Source organism: Sardina pilchardus, chromosome 13, assembly GCF_963854185.1.
Source record: "Sardina pilchardus chromosome 13, fSarPil1.1, whole genome shotgun sequence".
Lineage (NCBI taxonomy): Eukaryota > Metazoa > Chordata > Actinopteri > Clupeiformes > Clupeidae > Sardina > Sardina pilchardus.
The window spans coordinates 28,588,154-28,602,429 of record NC_085006.1 but is presented as its reverse complement, the minus strand read 5'-3'; the positions used below and the strand labels follow the sequence as shown (position 1 = coordinate 28,602,429).

At 39.8% G+C, this 14,276-nt stretch overlaps 1 protein-coding gene across 2 annotated transcripts; it reads left to right on the top strand.

Annotated features, from left to right (window-relative positions):
• Positions 1 to 857: 857 nt before the first annotated feature.
• LOC134100234 (GTPase IMAP family member 7-like) lies at positions 858 to 11,747 on the top strand. 2 transcript variants are annotated; one of them, XM_062553331.1, is made up of 4 exons: positions 858 to 978; positions 5,289 to 5,330; positions 7,750 to 7,854; positions 10,472 to 11,747. In XM_062553331.1, the coding sequence occupies exons 1-4, from the start codon at positions 957 to 959 to the stop codon at positions 11,242 to 11,244; spliced, it is 942 nt and encodes a 313-aa protein (XP_062409315.1). In that variant the 5' UTR covers positions 858 to 956; the 3' UTR covers positions 11,245 to 11,747. The 2 variants fall into 2 exon arrangements, with proteins under 2 accessions (XP_062409315.1, XP_062409316.1); XM_062553332.1 differs by lacking the exon at positions 5,289 to 5,330 and having other exon boundaries at positions 942 to 978.
• Positions 11,748 to 14,276: the final 2,529 nt, after the last annotated feature.

Sequence of the window (14,276 nt, the reverse complement as noted above, 5' to 3'; positions counted from 1 at the left end):
TTACAAAAACATCTTGCTCATGTGCCTTTAAAATGTCATAGTTATTTTATATGTTGTATATAGTTCTTGTAGGTAATGTGCATTTGTGTACGTGTGCATGCTGGATATATAGTTATTTTGCATATTGTATATAGTTCTTAGGTTTGCGTGTGTGCATGCTGTTTTATAGTTATGTTGCATGGAGCACCTAATTTCTTAATCCGTCCGTCCATAGGTCAACACTGCCTTCTGACCAGGTTCCTTAAAGGTTTTCACCAACTCAGACCCGGTTCCTTAAAGGTTTTCACCAACTCAGACCCCAAGTACACATGTTTAGCCATGGAAAAAAACAAATTTTGAGCATGACTTTAATAATAAACAATCTGATTTTGTCATTATGCAAATGAGCTCACATTTAGTAAGTAAGTAATTTAATGAGACATGGCCTCATTTGCATATGTAAACATTAAGATATAAAAAACATGCAATACATTTTTTCCTCATCTTAACACAAGTAACCAACTGAGAAAGTTTCATAGTGATATCTATTATTTAAATATTTTACCTTATTCAACTGCACCCTATTCACCTTAATTGCCTATAGATATATTTATGCTAATTATGCAAATTGCACAAAGTGAAACTTTAGGCAACCAAGTTAAATCCCATCCATTAGGCCTATAGATGACATTTTTGCAATAAAACTTTAGGGTACTCAACATTTCTGGGTTCAAGAAATTACGACTAGACTAACTACCTTAGGCTACAGTAAAAACTATCGACCCGAGTTGCATACAAAATATCAATCTTCGACGGTAAAGGATCCGACGCATCAGGGCGTTACCGCTACCTGACTTTCGTTTTCGCAGTCAGCCTGTTGTTTGGGGGCTGTGCTTCTGCGCCCTGGCTATTGGGATATTCTATTCTCCCTTCCATTTTGTTCTTTGACGTGTGGGGTTGAACAAGCGTCAGGTGTGATGGCTGCGATCGAAGGCCTCGGTAAGTTCAGTTAAATGTAGCAATTACCTCCACCACTCTGACTGGGTTCAGTGTTGTGCTATGCCAATGTATAGCGCTACTTCCGCAAACTCTTGCTATCTAATCTTCCTCTGAAGCGCGCAAACTTTTTTTTCGGTCGGTGTTAATAGGCCTGTCGCGATATTCAATAAATCAATAAATCGCACGATAAAAAAAATGAGCTCGATAACTTTTCCGGCCGCGATAATTTCCATTTTCATGCTTGATTGTTTTTCTTCTTCTCTCTCTCTCTCTCTACGAAAGAGAGGATAACCACGGTGCTTCCTTTAGCGCAGCCTAACGAGGAGTGAACCCTCATATCAGTCAGTTGTCACATGTATCTTTCAATAACATGACGGACAACTTTACTTTCTTACATTCATTTGATTAACAGGCTAGACGGGGCTTTGGCGATTGGCCTAAGCAGCTTGACAGGTATGGGGGTAAAAATAGTGATAATGCAGTTCAGAACATCATGCTTATAAGCTACGTTTTTTCATCATCTGATAAAGACACACTCCGCGAAAGTCTGCACTCCGCTGAGAGATCAAGAATCAGCCAAAACAGCCGGCAGCTCCGGTTAAAATGTCGTAGCTAATTGTCAGCTGTGGTGAAATGTGTTCGTAGGCTAATCAACGTTATATGTCATAAACGTAGCATACCTATGAAAAGGCTTTGCAGTAGGATTATCCGATGACCAACTTATTGCTTCAATTTGTATTTTATGTGACGTGCAGATGCTGGGTTCATGCCGTTTTGCGCAAGTTTCAAATGTTTAGCTGACTGCGTAGGCCTAATTGATCAGCTATGATGACATTTAAGGCTTAGCAACTGTCACTCTACACGCCCCCTGTTGCATGTCACGTTTTAATTTGCTGGCCCTTAAACAGAGTCTTAGTAGAGACTGAGAGTCCATTGTATTTATTGTTTTTGGTTGTTTTGTTCATTTATTGTGGATATTTAAAAATGTCTTCCCATTCCAGTTCCTTATTCTTTAGAAATACAAGTTATTGATCTTTGAAAAGGTGTACCTACATTATTATGCCATTATCATTATATTAGATAAAAATGATCTCAGAACGGCAATATTATCGTTTATCGCAATAATTTCTGGGACAATTTATCGTCCAGCAAAATTTGTTATCGTGACAGGCCTAGGTGTTAATTAGCCACATGAGACGAAGGAATACTTTCTTTCGGTTATGGAGGACAGTGTGGTAACCTAGCTTTAGGCTGTTCAATCGGTTGTGTTGCACTGATTGATAGGCTGCTGCTGAGATTGGTTGGGCCCAGGCCAAACCAAAAGAGTTGGGACATGCATTTCATGCAGCGTTTATACGTCCTCCCCATGGTCCTCCCTCGCTCCTCCATGCCTCGATCCTCACTGATCTACATAAAGAACAGTGTTGGGGAGTAACGCATTACATGTAATTGAGTTACGTAATTTAATTACAAAATAAATGTAATAGTAATATATTACAGTTACTGTAGAAAAATGTGTAATTCAATTACAGGTACTTTTGAAATTTTTCAAAATTACAATTTGAATTACATCTCAATATTGTCAGCTAAACCTGGCAGAGAATATTGTATGTAAAAAGAACTGTTTCCCTCCACAGCCAAAGTTTGATACGGGACCTTCTGATATGCTCTATCACGTCTACAGCGCCATCAGCGTAGGCCTACTGTACATGCCTGCCTGTAAACGTGTTATGATTATCATTATATTATCCTCACAAAAAATGTGATGCTAATTCATGTATTGAATGCCCTTGCTGCCTTGAGCGCTTGTATAGAACTGCTCGGCAGCCTGTAGACCAAGGCCGAAATCTTCGCATGGATTTGGGGACTATATAAATTTATATCATAAAAAAATCGGAAAAGTAATCAAAAAGTAATCAAAAGTAATTAGTTACGTTACTCAGAAAAAGTAATTCAAATAGTTACACTACTATTACAATTTAGACAGGGTAACTTGTAACTGTAACACATTACATTTCTAAAGTAACCTACCCAACACTGATAAAGAATGATGGGGGGGAAACAATGGGATAGTCTATCCAGTGTTAGTTATAGATCAGTGGGAACGCCCCTCGAGGATCGAGCATCGAGGATCGAGGAGGCATGTTGAGAGGCACCCCTAGTTCAATCGAGCAGGGGGACATTTCAACCGGCGTCATGTCATCCGGAGAAATCTTCCTTGGGCGCCGCTATTAAAAGTATTGCGGTATCCCATTGACTCCCATTGATTCCGATTGTCCATTTCTAATGAAAACGTCAATTATGTGCTTGCTTAAACAAACGCCGCTGACACCAGCAACCATTTCACTTTGATAATAACCTGCACTGTAAAAAATGTCCCTGTAAAATCACGGTATGCTACTGTAATTTTCAACTACAGCATAATGCAGCATAATCCTTCACTACATCCTTAACTGGTAACACCAGCTAGGCATATGGTTATTTGTATTATTAATGTTTAGACCAAAAGTCAAATAAATCAAATGTAAAACTGTATAGCTTACTCTACATGGGTGGCAGGACAGGATGAGAAAGCGTAGACCCCCAAACCACACTGGAGCCACTTGCCTAATGCAGATACGTACATTTCATTAGAGAGATTTTGAGGTAGAAGGTGAGTTTTATTACAGCAGAAAAAGGCATTTAAGCATGTTGACATTTACCTCCAATTCGTCCTGAACTAGTAACTTTAATGCTATTGTTAGCTAACAAGCTAACGCTAGCTAACGCAAGCCAACATTTGTTGTTCACAGGCAAACACATTACGTTAGCGTTAAACCAAATTAAACTTTGCTCACTTTAAACTCTAAGTTTAGCTTTAATCAAAAAGGTAAAAGCCCAAGTTGGACAGGATTTAGCCCTGTTTAAAGTGAGCTAAATTAGCTTGCGCAAGCTAGACGTAGCTGGCGTATATGAGCAACATCTGCCGGCCAGCAAATCTTCGGATAATATCATAAAGCTAGATAAGTAGGTAACTTGTGTTATGGAAGTACGTTTTCACTGAATAGACTAGGTAACTGCATAAGTAAAGCATATAGGAGCATTCTTACAGTGAGCCTTCAGACGCCACTGTTTCGTCTTCCATTCAGCAGCACTTCAACGAGAAAACTGAAGAAGCCGTGAGAATTTCCAGAACGTTCCACTTCTACTCTCTTTGTCCACGGCTGATGCTGCTTTCCTACAGTAGTTACTGTTTATGCTCAACAACACACCTGTCTGACAGTAATACATTATTTCCACAGTAGTTGACTGTGTTGTGGAAAAATAGTATAATGCTGTTGCAAAATTGCTGTTAATTAACAGCATTTTTTTTACAGTGTACATATTTTGTCCGACATGTACACAGCAAGAATTACACAATTTTATTATTCCAACATGTAGAAACGTATGGGAGAACAAAACCATTACCTTCGTGATCCCATGTCAATTGAATTCCCCATTGACCCCGGGTCACGAAAAACAGCAGACGTTATTTCTTAAATGTCAGAGTAATGACATTCAAAAGGGTACCTTGATAATACACCACCTTTCATAAAGGAACTAAGTATGAAAAGAAAAACACAAGTGATTACATGGTTCATCCAAAGGACAATCATAATGGGTGTGAAATATTCCTTAACCACTAGATGGAGGCATGGCACAGTGCACTTTGCATAACACAGCAACCATGAAACAGCAAGTAAAGTGGTATTATCAAAGGTTGTTATCAAAGTGGCATATGTCAGCGGCGTTTGTTTAAGCACATAATTGACTTTTTCATAAGAAAAGGTCAATCGGAATGAATTGGAGTCAATGGGGAACCGTAATACTTTTAATAGTGGCGCCCAAGGAAGATTTCTCCGGATGACATGACGCCGGTGGCATTTCAGAGTTAGCAACGGCGTTGCTAAACCACCGTGGAGCGACGCAACTTAATTGCGATCAAACAATGACAGCGTTACACCCGTTTTTTTCTCAATAGCTGCTATGTCTGTTATCCTATCAGCTAGGCTAGTTGTTGTAACACGTCTACTAGGCTACGCTCGCTTGTGGCGGAATGTAAACACCTAACAAACAACGAGAATTCTCGCGCAGAATAAAAAGGCTTCCAATGCTGCTGAATGTTTTTGTATGCTTCTCGCTTCACACAACCCTGTCTCGCTGGTCTACAGACAATTCTCTTGACCTTGTGGCTTGGTTTTCACTCTGATAGGCTACACCATCAACTGTGAGACCTAAAGAGATCCGCAATAGGAATATGAAAATGTAGGCTATTTTTTTTCTCTGAACAGAATCAGGGAGGAGAAGAACATTCAGTATGGACAAACCTCCAGGTCTGAAACATTTTATAAATTTCAATTTACATACTAATACTGTTCAGCTAAGATTTCTGGATTCCGGGTGGACCTGGTGGATAAGACCGCCGTCATGTCATCCGGCACAAGCTTCCTTGATACACCGCTTTTACAAGCATTACGGTTCCCCATTGACTCCCATTGATTCTGACTGACCATTTCGAAGGAAAACGTCAATTATGTGCTGAAACAAACGCCGCTGACATATGATAGTAACCATTTCACTTTGATAATAACCTACATTTTTGTCCGACATAATACAGCAAGAATTTCGAAATTGTATCGACGCAACGTGGAGAAACTTAAGGGAGAACAAAAACATTACATCCGTGACCCATGTAACGAAGTATGAAAAGAAAAACACAATTGATCACATGGATCACCCAAACGACTTTGTGTCAATTTCCAACCGCGCAGCTTTTAATATCATAATAATGGGTGTGAAATATTCATTAACCACTAGATGGCGGCATGGCACAGCGCACTTTGATGACACAGCAACCATGACGGGAAGTAAAGTGCTGTGACGTGGTTGCTGTGCCATGCCGCCATCTAGTGGTTAAGGAATATTTCACACCCATTATTATGATATTAAAAGCTGCGCAGTTGAAAATTGACACAAAGTCGTTTGGGTGATCCATGTGATTAATTGTGTTTTTCTTTTCATACTTCGTTACTTTATGAATGGTGTTGTATTATTAAGGTACCATTTTGAATGTCATTACTCTGACATTCAAGAAATAACGGCTGCCATTTTTCGTGACCGAGGGTCAATGGGAAATTGCATTGAACATGGGTCACGGATGTAATGTTTTTGTTCTCCCTTAAAGGAGAATTCCGGTGTGAAATTGAGCTTAACTGTACCGAAACATGTTAAGGTGTACTCACACGTGTTTTAGACGCACTTTCACTCACCCCCAGCATTCTGAACTCCTCCGTTTTCAGCCTAGCTTACAGTAGGCTTGAAGCTATTAGATTGGGCATTACGTAGCCTATGCAGCTAAATCGCTATTTTTAAACCATTAAAAAGGTCCCAAGTAACTCCACACTGCATTGGTAGACTTCTGAGGGTCCTGACATTTAAAACGAGATACTGAGAACTTTGGAAATGCACAGGAAGTTTATTAAAAAAAGACTGTTTACAAGCAGTGCCTTCATAGAATCTCTCCGCTGGGCGCCATCTTGGAATCAAGTCGCGATAAGCCGACTGACGAGCACGAACGAACAGGAAGGACAGGGGAACATATTGCTAAAGTAATTCCATAGGAAATATATAGTTATACTGTCTACATGAGCATGATGAGTAACAAAGCTCAAAATGTTTGTAATATGTCCCCCTGTCTTTCCTGTTCGTTTGTGCTCGTCAGTCGACTTATCGCGACTTCACCACAAGATGGCGCCCAGCGGAGAGATTCTATGAAGGTACTGCTTGAATAAACAGTCTTTTTTAATAAACTTCCTGTGCACTTCCAAAGCTCTAAGTATCTCGTTTTAAATGTCAGGACCCTCAGAAGTCAACCAATGCAGTGTGGAGTTACTTGGAACCTTTTTAATGGTTTAAAAATAGCGATTTAGCTGCATAGGCTACGTAATGCCCAATCTAATAGCTTCAAGCCTACTGTAAGCTAGGCTGAAAACGGAGGAGTTCGGAATGCTGGGGGTGAGTGAAAGTGCGTCTAAAACACGTGTGAGTACACCTTAACATGTTTCGGTACAGTTAAGCTCAATTTCACACCGGAATTCTCCTTTAAGTTTCTCCACGTTGCGTCGATAAAATTTCGAAATTCTTGCTGTATTATGTCGGACAAAAATGTAGGTTATTATCAAAGTGAAATGGTTACTATCATATGTCAGCGGCGTTTGTTTCAGCACATAATTGACGTTTTCCTTCGAAATGGTCAGTCAGAATCAATGGGAGTCAATGGGGAACCGTAATGCTTGTGATAGCAGTGTACCAAGGAAGCTTGTGCCGGATGACGTGACGGCGGTGTGGATAAGCCAATTTGTGATGTGGAACAGAATCAGCAGAGATAAATGTGCAGGTTTCCAGCCTGAGCTGCTACAGGGTGAAATCAAATCGCCGGCAGATGGAGCTGGGTTTACCCATCTTTATGCTGTTGTTTTTTGAAACTGTCCCTTGCCTCCTTTACAAACGTTGTAAAGTGTATTTGTACTGTAAGTACAGTAGGCTACGTTAGCGTCCTCTTCCTCCTGTTTCTGATTAAGCACCATATTCAGTGCCAGCTATGATCATTGATCATCGTTGATCATTGCATGGGGCTCTGTATTCTGATAACTCGGCAACAGGCACTGAATAATTTAGAATGTGCTGCATGAAATGTAGTGTAGTTTTTATACAGTGAACTTGTGAATGTTTTAGACGATGTTTCTGTTACAGAGTTCAGACTCGTTCTTGTTGGGAAGACGGGAGCAGGGAAGAGCTCCAGTGGAAACACTATACTGGGAAGAGATGCCTTCAGTGCAGCTGTCAGTCATTCCTCAGGTACCACAAACGCCTTGGGTGTGATTATCACACGATATTAATTTGTTCCCCAGACATGCACAAGAGCAATCCCTAAACCTTTGAAGTAATTGGAAATCCTGTCTTGAGCAAGTTACCAAGATTCTCTGAGACTGGGGTACTGTAGACTGATGAACCAAAAACACAAAGTGTTTTCAAAGAATATGTGTTCAATTAAGTGGTCTGATATTAATATCCATTAATAGCATTCATGTAGCAAAGCCTGCAGAGTTCAGGATTGTGTCATCAAATCACAAATAATTGTGGGAATTACGGTAATGGTGACTACTGTTAGGTAGACGTCAAATAGGGTAGGCATGACAGAGGTCAACTAGAAAATGTAATTCCATGGAAGGAATTACCATTGCATGTAATGCAAAAAGGTTGCTGACTGTGTAAAACATTGTATTAGGCCTATAGTTAAAAAGACTACTAGGCTACACAGAAGAATAGATAAATAACAATAACCCAATTACACTGAAATTACATGGAAAGTCACATTTAAAAAGTGATTTATGAAAATGCATCAAAATTGTGGATATAGGCTATTATGGAAAATAACTCTTCATTAGAATTTAAAAGACTGAAATGAAGTTGCCAACTTCAAACAAGTTGCAAGAGCTGACACTTTAGTAGCCTAGGCCTACAGTGAAACGACTGGTAGGATAGCCCTTCATATCTACACTAATGCAGGTTAAAAGTAGGCCATAGGCTATAGACTTAGACACCATTGGAATACGGCATACAGTCTCAAACAACGCCAATCAACGATGATGCCGCAACAGGTAGGATATTTAGCAAATGTAACGTTAGCTTACGTAAGGGATAATCAACGACGCGCCGTGCGTTTATAGGAAAATAATGCACGTTCGAAGTGGTAATAAGGACCCGACGCCGCAGGATATTTTATGTAGGCCTAGGCTATTCAGGATAGCTGTTAACAAAGGTTTTTAATTTGTGAATGATACCGAAAGCTTTAAATGATTGCCTGGCTGGCAAGTCTGAAACGACTAGCTTGCTGATAAACAAACAATAGCAATGCAGGTTTAGCAGCGGTGGCATGGCTTTGGATCAAAGATCCTTGATTACTGACAGCTGAGCACTGACGTAACAATTAATCTTTGCCGCCAAAGGGTCTCAACGTTAACTCTATGGGAATTTTAAAATCTTTTATCGTAAATATCTCAAAAAATATAAAGTTCACAAATGTGAAAAATAATAGAACAAATCTCCGTTTCGAGATCTTTGTAGGAGTGCTTGAATGACGTCAAACGGTTCAGTGGTTTTAGAGCCTTTGATAGTTGATTTTGGTCGGAAGCAGAATAATAATTATAAGAACGATAATAAGAAGAACAGGGATAACAGTACATTGCATTTACATGCAATGTAAATATACCTCTTTTTTCACCATTCACAGGTTCAACATGTAATTAATCACAAATGTTGGCCAACATGGAAATGATCTCTATGGATATACTGTAACCGTCTGTTTACCCAATGGATGTAAAGCAACACACACACACACACACACACACACACACACTGATACTCATATACACATACTGGTGCACACATAGGCGAACACACAGTCATATACAAAGAGAGAACTAGAAAGAGAGAGAGAGCGGAAGAGAGAGGCAAGCATAATGTGAGAAAAAATTAGCAGACTGAAAGAAGGGCAGAAGGTAAGGATGAGGATAAGTAGGAGATAAAACCAATAAAAGCTCACATCTAATCTAAATGTTTGTATGGCCAATAGTCATGAGAAGCCACAAACCTCTCTGTTATAATTATGTGATTGGATTAAAGTAGGAAGATCAATGACATTTTTTTTGCATGATTAGAGTTTAATGTACGTCTACTGCACTGGTTTGGATATAATATTATATTTTGGGAATAAGCTCATTTTCCACCTCCCCTCGAGCTGATTTGACACAGAACTACACTCTCATCTGGCGTATAATCAAGGGAAGTTGCAACCGTACCATGGGCGCAGTGATATACTTCCTGCTTGTTGTCTATGGGGACTATTTTTAGATATCACTGCGCCCATGGTACGTTTGCAACTTCCCTTGATTATACGCTAGATGAGAGTGTAGTTCCGTGTCAAATCAGCCTAGAACAGCGGCAGGTTTAATTTTCAGTCGGTCTTATTGCACTTTCTAACTTGAGAAGAGACACGTTTTAAATGGGAAAATTACCAGAAATCTTAGTCACTTGTAAGCATGATGCTAGCAGGCGAGAAGATAATGGTCTAATCCGATTCAATGACATATGCTAGGCTGAAGCTAAAAGTTGTATCGCCAGACTCACAGAATGGCTGGATGAACGGGAAAAAGGTAAATATCGATTGTTTTGCTCGAGGGGAGGTGGAAAATGAGCTTGTCTCCAAAAATGGCAGAATATCCCTTTAATGTAGAATTATTATTTTATTCCAAACTGCATGTGCTGAAGGACTGACACAGTCATGCAGCTAAAAATAGGAAATGCTTAACTTACTTTTTGCTGCTTACATATAGAAAATGTCTCTGACTGACTGCTCCTGCACTCTTTTTTGTGTAATTTTCAGAGTTAACTCTTAACTGTTTTATGCCCTCAGTCACCAGACAGTGCTGTAAGCTGAGTGGGGAGGTGTTCGGTAGAGAAGTAACCATTGTTGATACTCCTGGCCTCTTCGACACCTCGTTACCTAAACACACTGTGCAGAGGGAGATCTCCAAATGCATCAACATGTCGGCCCCGGGGCCCCACGCCATCCTGCTGGTCATCAAGGTGGGGCCGTTCACCAGTGAGGAGCAAGACGCTGTGAGGCAGGTGGAGGAGATCTTCGGAGCAGATGCCTGGAAGTACACCATGATCCTCTTTACCCTGGATAACCAAGCTGTGCCAGACATCGATAGACAGCTGAGGGAGGCAGGACCTGAGCTGCAGTCGATCCTACAGAAAGTAGAAAATAGATTCCACTGCCTCCGTAACAACCATGTTGATGATCGTAGCCAGGTCCTGGACCTGCTGGAGAAGGTGGAGAAGATGGTGAAGAGGAACGGTCGACAGTTTTACTCCAACTACACCTATATGGAGGTGGTGAAGATGTTGGAAAAGAGAGAGTTGGAGCTTAAAGCATTCTACGAGAAGATACTGGAGGAGAAAATAAAAGCTGTTGAGTCAAAGTACGAGAAGATGCTGTTGGAGGCTCAACAGGATCAACCAGACACAAAGAAACGGCGTCAGGCTGAAGTAGAGGAAGTGAAGCGGTACTACGAAGCTCTTAAGCGTGATGTCCGCCATGTAGTAGAACAGACTGTAAAAGCCGACTCTGTGGAAGACATTCACAAGTTTCACATGACCCTGAGACTGAAGTTCACCTCCTGAACTCTGCTGGACCCTCATGGCTCCAACCTTACAAAATCCATACTTCACATGCTATTTCATGTTCTAGTGTAGATCCCAAGGTTTACAAACACGCTACAGTAAATCTATCTGAATGAATTTGGGAATTACTAGTGTGAAACAGATGCAAGTGTACATCTGTAGGCCAAAATGAACAAGCTACACTAGAAGGTGGTTTGATATGAAAGGCTCTGGCAGGATTATAGGACTAATGTTGAAGCTTTTGCAGGCCTCATAACTACGGATACCATTTTGTCATTCAAGTTTTGTAGAAGTCATTATGTAAGGCGTCAAAAACATTGCCATTTTTCAAGTCTGGAAGTTTATATATATGGTTTAGTAGGCCATATTCTAATACTCTGTTCACACACATGATTATGCCCCCCTTCATATACAGTGAGGAGCACATGTATTTGATACCATGCTAAAACAGGAATATAAAATCATCATTTGACAATTGATCTTAATGCCTTAATTAAAAAAAAAATAGTAAAAATCAAACCGCCAAGGACACCAATTTTCTTTGTGATTGAAGAATGTATCGTAAATAGATAAATGTTTTCCTTAAATGCTAGGGGAAGGAATTATTTGACCCCCTATGTAACCCTATGGGAATTTAACACATAGGGTTAACATAGGGGCAGGCAGATTTTTATTTTTAAAGGCCAGCTATTTCATGGATCTAGGATATTATGCATCCCCATAAATTTCCCTTGGCCTTTGGAATTAAAATAGCCCCACATCATCACATATCCTTGACCATAGCTAGAGATTGGCATGGTGCTTTTTCCAGTTGGCCTATTAGCCTGTTGATTTGCATTGAGCTCAATGAGCATCAAACAGGCTAATAGGCCTACTGGAAAAAGCACCATGCCAATCTTTAGCTATGGTGAAAGGTATGTAATGATGTGGGGCTATTTTAATTCCAACGGCCAAGGGAACTTTATTAGGATGCATAATATCCTGAATCCATGAAATAGCTGGCCTTAAAAAATAAAAATCTGCCTGCCCCTATGTTAACCCTATGTGTTAAATTCCCATAGGGTTACATTGGGGGTCAAATACTTCCTTCCCCCTAGCATTCAGGAAGAACATTTATTTCTTTACAAAACATTCTTCAATCACAAAGAAAATTGGGGTGCTTAGCGGTTTTATTTTTACTATTTTTTTTAATTAAGACATTAAGATCAATTGTCAATTGATGATTTTATATTCCTCTTTTTAGGCAACTTTAGCATGGTATCAAATAAATTTTCTCCTCACTGTACATATACAGATAAAGATAGAAAACCTTAAATCTTGCATGTTAAGGGACGTGTGTAGTGTTGACAAGTGTGATTCTTATATACTTTTTTTTTTTACATATGGACTGTTTGTTTTACTAATGTTGTACTTAGTTACCCTTAGTTGATACTAGGCCTAGGTTGTATTAGTAGAACACATGCCCCAAGTATTCCTTTTGTAAGATAAACATTTGTTTATCTGAACCACCGATACCATTACCAGTTTTCAGATACAACACATGTTTTAAAAACCTGACAATGTGTCACTGTCTAGACGCACTCTCTGCGATGTAAGACCAATATATGTGTTGCCTCATTTCTGATTCATAAAATAAAATATAAGTTTAAAACCCTTGCAAATACAGATATATAGTCAGCCATTTTATTTAGAACCTTTTTTTTTATTATGTAGTATTTCTTGTTAATGTTCTTTCTAATAATGATAACCTATACTCCAATCCTGTGGATTCAGCAATGTTGGTTTCTGTCATAAGGTAGGGGCCAATGCTGATTAGACTAAACATAGATCAGTAAATGCACTGTCAACACATTGTGCAATATGTAATAGTTTATTAAGCTGAATGATAAACTGGTTGATCTGTTAAATGGATTGTATGGTGGTAATATACAAAAAACAGTTGATATTTTGTTTCAGTCCTTCTGAATTTTGTCTGAACTCTTAGCTTGAGCTATGTAATCACATCTGGTACTCCACCATTCACAGTCATTATCCTTGCTCCTTGTATAAGTATAAGTATAAGTATATATACTCTTTTGATCTCGTGAGGGAAATTCGGTCCCTGCATTTATCCCAATTTGTGAATTAGTGAACACACACACAGCACGCAGTGAATACACATTGAGGTGAAGCACAAACTATCCCAGAACAGTGAGCTGCCTGCTCGACAGCAGCGCTCGGGAAGCAGTGAGGGGTCAGGTGCCTTGCTCAAGGGCACCTCAGCTGTGGATCGAACCGGCACCCTCCAGTTACAAGCTCGAGGCCCTAACCAGTAGGCCACTGCACGTGCCATCAACATGCACCATTTTCAAGATGGTTGTTCTTTCTACAGACCACCATTTTCCTTACGAGAGTCATTAGTGCACTACTAGTCTGAAAGAATCAGGAGAGACAGAGACAATTTGAAAACCTACCACCAGGGCCCCCCTGTGCAGTAATCTGTGATTTTCTGTCATAGCATATTGTTTACAGTGTAAACAGGAAGTTGACTGCCCAGTAGGAAGCAAATCCAACATGGAGTTGCAACCAGGGGAGGTGAGAACGAGGAGAGAGGTGGAAGAGCCAAGGAACAAGGAAACGCAAGAGCATACTGTAGCAGAAGCATTTCCAGTTGGATTTGTGCAATCTTTGGTCCAGACTGGCAAGGTGAAAAGTTTCCTCCCACATCTGTCAACTTTCAGTTTCAAACAAGTTTGTAGAGATTTATTTGTGACAATAAATGAGTAGAAAGAACAATAAAATACCTTTATATGTTCACATTATCATGAACTGCATGTAAACTTTAAAAAAAAGTGTTAGTAGGGGGCAACCTGCCAAGCTGTCAAGTTGCTCTAAAATGAATTACGAATTATAATAGCAGTTATAGCCCATAAGACACACCTCTTCAAATTTGGACTTGCAAACAGATTTGCCTGGGTTCACCCAGGCTACGATTTGTTTGCATGATTATTGTAAAATGGGACACAATTGAAACAGATGATTGAAGGCAACAG